Source organism: Haplochromis burtoni, unplaced genomic scaffold (assembly GCF_018398535.1).
Source record: "Haplochromis burtoni strain Fernald_Lab_line unplaced genomic scaffold, NCSU_Asbu1 Contig_1243, whole genome shotgun sequence".
NCBI classification, from domain to species: Eukaryota; Metazoa; Chordata; class Actinopteri; order Cichliformes; family Cichlidae; genus Haplochromis; species Haplochromis burtoni.
In genome coordinates, this window is record NW_024583604.1 from 1 (window position 1) to 11,503 (window position 11,503).

The 11,503-nt window shown below is 47.2% G+C and overlaps 1 protein-coding gene across 1 annotated transcript; it reads right to left on the bottom strand.

Moving 5' to 3' along the window:
- Positions 1 to 142: 142 nt before the first annotated feature.
- On the bottom strand, positions 143 to 2,003 carry LOC121813187 (uncharacterized protein K02A2.6-like; the record flags this gene model as incomplete). Its single annotated transcript, XM_042216769.1, is given in 1 exon segment — positions 143 to 2,003. A coding segment is annotated over 1 exon segment (1,576 nt), but the record flags the coding sequence as incomplete, so codon positions are not given.
- Between the last annotated feature and the right edge of the window lie 9,500 nt (positions 2,004 to 11,503).

Here is an 11,503-nt window from a genome sequence, read left to right on the forward strand (position 1 = left end):
AAAAGCATTGAGGATTTCTCGTCGAGCCGTATTTGCCAGGAGTTTTTTGCATCTAGCACTGAGAACACTGTCGCTCCTGACATCTGTGCTGCCACTTCCTCAACGCTGCGCATTGGGTGATGGGGTCTTTTCAGTGCTGTGTCTTTTGGATTTATGCACAGTCTGATCTCATGCTTGTCTTTCTTGTGTGCTGCCACCATTGAGGACACCCAGTCAGTAGGCTCGGTGACTGGTGTTACAACGCCGATGCGTTGCATGCGTTCAAATTCAGCTTTGACTCTTTCTTGCATCGCGACGGGGATGCGGTGGGCTGGACAGACCACAGGCTGTACATCAGGGTCTAGTATCATTGAGTATGTGACTGGAAGTTCCCCCAGTTCATCACTGAACAGGTCATGGTATTGTGTGAATATGTGGGAGCTGAAATCTGTGCTGCTTTCTGTGCTGATCTGGTGGACCTCAGGGCTCATTTTCACAATGCCCATTTCCATGCATGTTCGAAATCCTAGCAGCGGTTGCACTTCTCTATCCACCAAAAAGAAAGGCAACGTGTGACACTGCTTCTTTAAGCAACAAGGGAGTGTAACAGTTCCAGTGGTCTGAATTCTCGTGCCTCCATAGGCAACAAGGCTCACAGGATTCTCTTGTTTAACAGTCTGTCTTCCGCCATTCACTGTTTCGAAAGTCTTGAGTGACATGACATTGCATTTTGCTCCCGTATCTACTTTCATCTCTGTGGGCACGACATTTATGTGTATTGTGACAAATCCCTCATCTTTTTTATTAGCTTTAGCGTGGATGCAGTCAATCTGTCTGTCAAGCTCTACACCATCCATGTAAAACGTTTCATCTTGAAGTGGTGGCTCACTCACTGTTAATTCGTTCACAAGCCGCCTTGCAGTCTGTCTGTTAGGGGCTCTGTGATGGCTGCGTGGTTTAGACTTGCAGCAACTTTTGTAGTGATTCAGTTTTTTACAGTTGTGACACTGTTGTCCAAATGCTGGACACTTGTCTCGCTTGGCCGCGTGGCTGCCTCCACAATTGGAGCAATTGGTGACAGTCTGTGGGAATGAAAGGGGCTTAGGCTTGTGCTTGCTGTTCAGAATGGGCTTTACTGCGTCGACACTGGTAGCTTGTGTTGCTAGTGTCTTGCTGTTTTTTTCAGTCATTTCGTGTATTCGACACACCGAGATAGCTTTAGCAAGTGTTAGCTCGCTGTCTCTTAGCAGAGCCTTTCTCAACGTGTCGCTAATGACACCACAGACGATACGATCACTGAGCATCTCGTCAGTGAGGTCCCCAAAGTGACAACATTTAGCCTTGATCTTTAAATCACTGATGAATGATTCAAGTGTCTCACCTGGCTTCTGATTTCTGGTGTGGAATCTATATCTTTCCATCGTCCTGTTGTGTTGAGGATTGCAGATTTCTCGAAATTTTGCCTTCAAACACTCTGGATCCTCTCTGGACTCAGCAGCAGTGAGTATCTCTCCATCTGCACCAGCTGCGCGAATGGCAGGAGCATAAACGAACGAGCGTTCTCGTTCAATGGCGTCTGGTCCAGCAATATTCAGGAGAATGTAAGCCCTTGTCTTTGCCGGCTTGTCAGAGTGAGCAGTGGCGATGAAAATATCATACTCCCTTTCAAAAACACGCCAATTCTCTGCAATGTTCTCATCAAAAACCAGAGGGTCAGGTCTGCGAAATCCGTCCGCCATGATGGGGCGACTTCTTTTCTCTTTTTTGTTTTTTCTTTAGCGGCTAATCTGACACAGCGCACAATAAGCAGTGCGGTACCCCGACAGGGATATAAACATACGCGCTGGCGTGACGTCCGTACCGTCTTCTGACACCATGTAGCACTCTCGTGTGATGCGACGAGCCAATAATCACTCTCGATGTTAGTCCGCTGTAAAACTTTTAATGCGTACTCCAGCACATGACAAAACACACAGACCGCACCGGAAGAACAAAACTCCCCCCACCATACTATTCCGGTTGGACTAGTCTCTTTCTTCGGACTTAGCTTCTGATTCACAAACTTTACCACTCGTCCCGCCCCCATAACAGAGAAGAGTGACATTGACTGGCTCGTCAGCACAACAACCAATGACAATACAATATTGAGATAACTGACATTAGATGGGTAAATAAGCTTAGGTTACACCCCAACATATTTAGTGTGCACAGAAAATGAACTCTAAATCATGAAACCCTTTTATTTATTGGACTCTTAACTGTAAATGAAATACATTTGTTTTTTTTTTGTTTTTTTGTTTTTTTGTTTTTTTTTTTTTTTTGTGTCCCGTTTGGATCTTTAGCCATCAGAATTGTTGTCTTAAGGCCAAGAAAGATGCCAAGCGGATTTATTTTACCAAGTGGATCATCATGGCCTTGCCATATTGGTCCATTTGATTGACCTTTATTATAATTATGAATTTATTTTATTTTCAGTTGCTACAAACGGGACAGACATGACTGGGGGATAGGACAGGGAGAGAGAATGAAAGAAAGAGAGGGAGAGAGAGAAAACCAAAGGGGAGAAGAGACGGTGAGAAGGGGGGGAAGAAAGAAAAAAACAAACAAACAAACAAAACACCTGGGTCACCTGTATGGAGAAAAAAAACAGAAGAGAAAGCAAACAACAAAGAGCAACATAATAAAAAAAACAGCACCATCACAATAAACTAGCTAGCAGTAGATATCAGTAGATACTAAATAATAAACGATATTGTGCAGCACGCAAGATAGACAGCGCACAATGTGCTTTGAGGCAGCAGCCAAGAAAGCTGTAGTCCGCGTCTGTGAATACCCGTGTGTACACCTGTGTGCATACCTGTGTGGATCAGCATGCTTGCATTCCAAAGGTTTCTCCATGTAACGATCTGCTAGGGAGTGTGGGGAGCCACAGCCCCGTCCTCCAGGGTATGAAGCAGGTATGGAGGAGATCAAAACTCCAGACATCCAGAGGCCCCCAGAACACAAGAGACCAAGGAAGACCAACAGAGGGGCAGCCGCGCCACTGTCCCAGTAAGAGCTGAGGAGAGTCCCAGATGAGGGTTCACTCAGCAGCCGCGGAGCAGAAGCCAGGGGGAGTTGCGGTGACGCGCCCATGAGCTCCGCCGGCAGCCAGCTGTGCCTGAGTGACCGAGCCCCAGGCCGAGAGGCCGGGGGCACCCCACCTCCGAAGTGGCCCGAGCAAGCCCCAGGCTCCAGGCCCCGATAAGCGGCCGCCAAGGAGTGAGCCGGTGTGTACCTGGACGCCCACCCCCAGACACAAAGAACCACCAACGCACCGACACCTGAGGGAGTCCGCCACTGGCAGGGGAAGTGGTGGTGGGTGGAGATAGGCCTCCAAACCTTGGAGGGCCTGAGATGTCCCCAGAGAGGTGGCGTCTGACACCCAACCTGACATATAGACACAGACATACAGGCACACACAGACACAAACATCCATTCCCACCCTCATGCTCTCATATGCACTTACTCCACACTCAACCAACGTGGAGACAGACATAAAGAGACGCTGTACACACGATCACACTCCCCAAGCGTACTCTACGAACCGGGTCTAGGTACCCTTGCCCCTGGAGGGGGGAACTGCACCCAGACCCAGGTGGTGTTACCCTTTTCCCTGCGGTGGGGAGAGGCAGACCGCCCCGACTCCGCAGCAGCAGGGAGGCCCCACACTCCAGACCGCAGTCGGACGGCCAACTCCTCCTAGCCCCCCCGCTCCAGCAGGCCGCAGAGAATGGGGGTGAGAGAAGACTCCAAACCTCCCTCCACCCGCTCATTGTAGTGTTGATGCATGTGTGTTCTAAGGTGCAATTAAAACCCAGGAGGGCATGGAGCTACCTGCCAGAGAGCAGCAGGTAAGCGCATAGTCCCTCCTGCTAGCCCTCAATGTCTACGTGTATTTAAAATTGAGAGGTGGGCAACGACGCCAGGGGTGAGGTGTACACCCTGATGGTACTTTGGATTCCGTGTATCGTGCCCACCCCCAAGATCCTATATGTATGTGTAATGAGAGTGTGAGTAATGTGAATGTCTAAGTTGTGGGATAAAATTGAGGCAGAGGCAGCCAGAAGGGGACAGAGGGGGGGGTAGCCTCCTCTGCACCCTGGTGACATACCCCTACTCCAAGGCCCTGCATGTGTGGGTGGTTGTGGTGGAGCGGGGAGGGAGGCAGCTGGAGATGGGGAGGGAAGGAAGGGAGGGGCAGGTGACCCCTCCCTGGGGCCAGCTCCCCCGCTGACCCCAGTAGGCACTCCCATACTCCGCGACCCGCCAGGGAAAGGGGGCCCAGGCCCATCCAGACCGGGGCCCAGCGCAGCAGCGCCCCCCGGCCCCACAGAGCCCGGGACAGTCCACCCAACCCCACCACAGAGAAAACTGCACCCACCCCACCATCCACTCATCTTCCAGACTACATGAGACAATAGACGCCCAGGCTGAGATCTTCCTCCACCTCTCCTGTATCTCCCCCTCCTGCAGAGAGTTCCTGAGGAGAGGAAAGCTCCTGCAAGGTGTGACAATCTCCCCCACCAGTTGAAGAGCCCCCCAGGTGGCTCGACGCACCGGCGGCACCCTGCGCCAGGGATGGGCCCCCATGCACCCACCCGCCCACAACCCCGGCAACACACAACCAGGACCCAAGGCCCCGAGGCCCGGCCAGGGCCCCAGCCCAGAGACGGAGCGCCCCCAGAACCTCACGCCCATCCCGGACCCACCCAGGGGCAGCCAGGCTACCAGGTCAGTAACCCACGTCCGTCAGCACAGACCCTCCCCTAGCCCCGCTACACGCAGCCACGAGGAAACAGTCACCCGAGAGCCAAAAGAGCCCCCAACCGGACATGACCGCTACCCCGGGTTGAGCCCCCCAAGGAAGATGCCTCCGGGGAACCCCCCGACGCCCTAAGCCTGTCCCTACCCCCACACCAATCACAACAGTGAAGGCGGGACCAAACTATGACCCCCCACCCCCACTAGGTGATGGAGCTGATCAAAGGAGCCCAGAGCAATTGATCTGATGTGGTGGCAGAGGCTGTATCAAGACTAATGTAATCTAATAGATAATTTCTATATTGGTTAGAATTAAGATTGTTTTTATTTGAAATACATTTGTACCAAAACATATTATTTTTAAACCTTTTATCAACTATTTATATTTTAACCAGTTTTTATAACAGTAGACTTTTTTTTCTTTATACTGCAAGCCCGAATAATTGCAGACAGGGCTACATATAATACAGGTAGGACGTTTTGTCAGAGTAGGATGATTTCTCAGAACACCGGTCCAAGTGTCAGGTGAACTTCAGGTAAGAAGTTATGACCTGCAGTCCATCTGGGTCAGATATAAACCAAGTTTAGGTGGAGTTTATTTTCGTTATGCTGACTTTTTCGTACTGCGTGCTAGCTAGCATGACAGAGTTTCTATACAGCTGGGTGGGTGCTATGATGTTACTGATGTTGAACTTTATTTTGTTCATAAGGTTAATTATTAGAGTTGCCAACTGTCCCGTAAAACAGAATCGTCTGGTATTCAGAGAAATATTACGCGTTTTTTATTGAGAGTGAAAAGGAACAGTTTGTCCCGGACTTCAGCTACAATGAAAAAGACACAAAGCTGGAGTTATTCTGTGTCTTTGCTGCACAGCTGCCTCTTCTTCTCTCATTCTCCCCCCTCCCTCTCCTGTTTCTACTTCAATCATGAAACTGATCAATGATCAGCTGATCGGCTCTCTTGTTTGTTTATCGCCCACTTTGCGCCAGAAAGAGGAAACCAGCGGATGTCGCGCTAAACAACAGCAGCACGTTTAAGCTTGATCAGCTGTTGTTAGAATTTATTTAATATTAATTTCTAGTATCAGCTGATGTTTGCTGGAGCCACAGCTGTAAAGCTGCTGGTCATGATGTCGGTTTGGATATGTGGTGAGAGGGAAACATGAAGATGAAACCAGGAGATGTCCTTACTGAATCATCAGAGCTGAACAGGTGATGGAGAAACAGGTTTACCTTTTAGGTGACATGAATGAGTTGAAGGGAAGTTATGAACTGTTTCTGAGAGACAAATAACACCAGGATCCTTTTCTAAGTAGCTGACAGCTGGTAACTGTGCAGGGGCGGGTCTAGCAAAGTTTACCAGGGGGCAGGTAGGGCATTAACAGGGAGAGGGGGGCACAAAGACATACTTTCTTATTCTCATTTAAAATGCTTTTAACAAATAATTATCTGAATCTTACAACCCAAGTTTTTATCTGATGTGAAATGTATAGAAATCATACATATACCAACAAGACTGTACATCACTGACACACCAGCGTTTGTTTTCATTCAAAGGCTTTATGGCTTTAATACCTCATGGGCCGGTCTCTAGTCAAAATGCCCAGGCCGATTTTTTTGTCCCAGTCCAGCCCTGGGCACGACACACAGTGAGTTAATCTGTGACGGTGCATTAAAAAATAAATTTAGCAGCTGTCTGATCAGTGCAGCATCAGCACCGCAGAAATACACAGATACATACATAGACTGGAGACAGAATTCACAATGCTGTTTCAGGACTTTCAGGTGTTTGGACCAATGTTTTATTTTCTGATCAAACCAGAAGCTTTAATGAGCAGCTGGATTTGTCTCACATTAACTGGTTGGACACAGAGGACTTCGAAATGCAGCTGATTGAACTGAAAACCTCGACTCTGTGGGGTCAAAGTTTGCAGAACTACGAAGCAGCTGGAATCCACAGCTGTGCGTGTTCATGGAGCTGCATGTTCACCTGCTGGACGTCACTACCTGACAGTTTAACTGTCTTCAGAACATTGCAGAGGCCTTATTGACAGTATTTTTCATTGTTCATCTCTCTTTACCGGCTTCAGTTAATTCAAAATGCAGCTGCGCGTCTTTTAACAGGTACGAGAATCCATGAACGCATAACTCCAATTTTAGCCAAACTACATTGGCTCCCTGTTAAATATCGTATAGATTTTAATATTCTGTTGTTCACTTTTAATATTCTGAATAATTTAGCGCCCAGCTATCTTTCTGAACTACTCCACTTATACAATCCCAACAGAGCACTTAGATCGTCCAATCACAGGCTCCTAGCACAACCTAGGTCTCGAATGAAGTCGAGAGGTGACCGGGCCTTTGCATCCGTGGCACCCAGACTCTGGAATAACCTCCCTGTTCATATTCGTACTGCCGAGTCTATCCAGTCTTTTAAATCACGTCTTAAAACTTATCTTTTTACTTTGGCTTTTGATTCTAACTAGTTGGCTGTTCTAGCTTGTTGTGTTGTTACCTATTGTTTGTTGTCCTCTTTTATTGTTTGTTTTAACTGTCTCATGCTTTTACTGACTGTGAAGCACTATGGTCAACACTGTTGTTTTAATATGTGCTATATAAATAAATTTTGATTTTGAATTTTGATTTTGATTGTCGTGAGGAGACCATAAATAGCATTTGCATTATCTCTTGTTCAGTTCATTTGCTGTTATGGATAAAAAGTATTTTTTGTTTCCAAATAGCTGATAACTATTCGCTGATAGCTGCCAACATCTGTGAACAAATATAATCCTATAAAGTGGTTCTATATAGTTTAATATAGAGCGTTATTAAATTTATTGCTAATGCAATCATATGGCACACTGACTTCTGAGGAAAGTTTAGATGCACTCATCATCAGAAAGGTTGCCGACACCTGAACTAGACTATTCAAGTCATTCAGGATGTGTTATGCTTAAGGTAGTACTCATCCAACTACATCATGGCGGCAAATCTCTGGACACATTTGCCGTACTCGATGACGGCTCAGAGAAGACTGCGGCAGTTAACTCTCTAAGTTTGGAACAGGAGGAAGCAACACTCTCACTGAGAACTATCCGTCGAGATGTAATCCAGATGAAGGGAGGCTTTGTCTCATTCCAGGTGTCACCGAGGGCTAAGCCCAAAGCGAGGTACAAAGTAGCACATGCCTTCACAGCCCAACAGTTGAGCCTAGCTACTCAGTCATGTGCAGCTGAACAGTTAAAGAAGAAATATCTTCACCTACAGAAAGTCCAGGTTGAGGGATTTAACCAGGTCCAACCTTTAGTGCTGATTTGCTCAGATAACGCTCATCTCATCACCCCTGTCCGTCCCGTCCTTTGGGACTCAGCTGGCACTGCCCGACAGACATTCTGGGATATAAGCACTGCCCTATAACCTATTCCACAGTCACACTGCACAATGTGTACAAGGTACTAGCTACCCAGGATAACCAACTAGGTTATATTTGTCCGTACACTACAAGGGCAAAGCTGATTGTACAGGCCAGGCTACTTGGCCAAACTACTCCAGACAGAGCTCACCATACTCCTGCGCTCGATCTACCTGTGGAAAGACTCTACAACGGTGCTGCAGTGGATCCAGTCTAGTTCCTGTCGCTATAAGGTATTTGTGGGGACTAGAATCTGTGAAATACAGGAGCATCACCTGAAGAGTGGCAGTATGAGGGCTCTGACCTTAATCCCGCTGATGACATCACCAGAGGGAAACATCTCACCGACCTAACTGTCCCCAATCGTTGGTCACATGGTCCACCCTTCCTGTCACAAACAGCTGACAATAGGCATAACTTGCCAACAGAGTCCCCAGCATGCAGCATGGAGGAGCTCAGGAAGACTGCATTCTGTGGGCATGCTTCTCCGACCTTACCGGATGCATCACAGTATGCCACGCTAGATGAGCTGATCGCTGCTACATACCAGACCTTACACGGGGTGGCCGACACTCCTATTACAGCAGCGGAGCACCTAGAAACCAAGACCATGCTGCTTCGCTCGGCTCAGACTGACAGAGGAGGCCAGAGCCTTCTGGATTGGTCACCCAGTTCAATTCAATTCAATTTTATTTATATAGCGCACAGAGAAAAACCCAACAATCATATGACCCCTATGAGCAGCACTTTGGCGACAGTGGGAAGGAAAAACTCCCTTTTAACAGGAAGAAACCTCCGGCAGAACCAGGCTCAGGGAGGGGCGGGGCCATCTGCTGTGACCGGTTGGGGTGAGAGAAGGAAGACAGGATAAAGACATGCTGTGGAAGAGAGACAGAGGTTAATAACAGATATGATTCAATGCAGAGAGGTCTGTTAACACATAGTGAGTGAGAAAGGTGACTGGAAAGGAAAAACTCAATGCATCATGGGAATCCCCGGCAGCCTACGTCTATTGCAGCATAACTAAGGGAGGATTCAGGGTCACCTGGTCCAGCCCTAACTATATGCTTTAGCAAAAAGGAAAGTTTTAAGCCTAATCTTGAAAGTAGAGATAGTGTCTGTCTCCTGAATCCAAACTGGAAGCTGGTTCCACAGAAGAGGGGCCTGAAAACTGAAGGCTCTGCCTCCCATTCTACTTTTAAATACTCTAGGAACAACAAGTAGGCCTGCAGAGCGAGAGCGAAGTGCTCTAATAGGGTGATATGGTACTACAAGGTCATTAAGATAAGATGGGGCCTGATTATTTAAGACCTTGTATGTGAGGAGCAGGATTTTGAATTCTGGATTTAACAGGAAGCCAAAACAGGAGAAATCTGCTCTCTCTTTCTAGTCCCTGTCAGGACTCTTGCTGCAGCATTTTGGATTAGCTGAAGGCTTTTCAGGGAGTTTTTAGGACATCCTGATAATAATGAATTACAGTCGTCCAGCCTGGAAGTAATAAATGCATGAACTAGTTTTTCAGCGTCACTCTGAGACAGGATATTTCTAACTTTAGAGATGTTGCACAAATGGAAGAAAGCAGTCTTACATATTTGTTTAATATGTGCGTTGAAGGACATGTCCTGGTCAAAAATGACTCCAAGGTTCCTCACAGTGTTACTGGAGGCCAAGGTAATGCCATCCAGAGTAAGAATCTGGTTAGATACCATATTTCTAAGCTTTTCAGGGCCGAGTACAATAACCTCAGTTTGATCTGAATTAAGAAGCAGAAAGTTAGCGGCCATCCAGGTCTTTATGTCTTTAAGACATTCCTGCAGTTTAACTCATTGGTGTGTGTCATCTGGCTTCATGGACAGATAGAGCTGGGTGTCATCTGCATAGCAGTGTAAATGTATGCTATGTCTTCTAATGATGCTGCCTAAGGGAAGCATGTATAATGTAAACAGAATTGGTCCTAGCACTGAACCCTGTGGAACTCCATAATTAACCTCAGTGTGTTCAGACAGCCGTCTTAGCGTGCTGTCCCCTGAATATGAGAGTCTTACTAGTCTCATCAGAGTCGGACGTCGCCTCCGTCGAGCTGCAGACTTGGATCCAGACAGTATTCATCCCATCGTACTAGCGGCTGAACATCCCCTGACCAAGCTCATCATAAAAACTTATGATGACCAGCTCCTTCGCCCAGGTGCAGAGAGGCTGTTTGTGGAAATACGGCGCACCAATTGGATTTTCAGAGGATGTCAAGACATTAAGAAGCATCAGCATTAGTGAGTGGACTGTAGGAGATGGCGCGCCTCACCTTCTACACCCAAAATGGCTGACTTACCTTCATCACAGCTGAAGTCTTGAAGTCTAAACCGCTCGGCTATGCATCGGCTGACATAGCTGACCCAGATCCCATCACACCAAATCTTTTCTTGATGGGGCGGCATGATTCTGCAGTACCCCAGGCAGCTACGGCCCCTCAGGCACAGATGGAGGCACAGTCAGATCATCAGCGACCACTTTTGGAAGCGGTTCACACAGAACTACCTCCCAGGACTGTAACTTTCACAGAAATGGAGGAAGTCCACTGACAACATGGGTTAGGGTGGTGGAACTTCCGAAAGTTCCTGAGGACTCAAATGATACTGTCTCAAAATAGGATGAGTGTATTTGCATCCAAATTCAGGGGCTGCTGTTAAACTTGTTTAAGAGGCTGTTTCAGGGGCTGTTTAACTGTACCTTGTTTAGACTACGTTACCCATGATGCACCTCAGTATTGTACTTCTGGTTGGGAATGTGCTCAGTGTGGTTCTGCACAGCTGAGAGGTGTGTTGGAGGAGTAACGTATTTACTTGCATTCCTGTGTGAGTTAATGCTGTGTGCATGCTCTCCAGGTGAGTATTGTAAGATACGAGTGATACTTGTTTAACTTTACCTGTGTTATTTGCTAAGCAAGAAGCTAGTCCTGTTGCTATTGATAAGATGCGTTTTTTTGGCCTACTACAGGCAGCCTTGGTTTCAGCCCATATTTCATTTCATATATGACTTACTGTCAAGCATTGTAGTTGTAGGTGGATGTAACTATTTACTATGGTTATTATCTGAATAGTTGTAATCTGTGGAGGTCCTGTTTGCTAATGTATATACAGGCCGGAAATTAATTTATGGTCTTAGGGCGCCACCTAGTGGCCATGTTGTTATAGCAGATTGTATATCATTAAGCTGGAAACCCACAGTATTGTCTGAGCAGTATAGTGCTATCCCTGGTGAATTTGATCCAGGGAGGATATGAAAAGTGGCAGGTTAGCCTTCTTAGACTGTGAG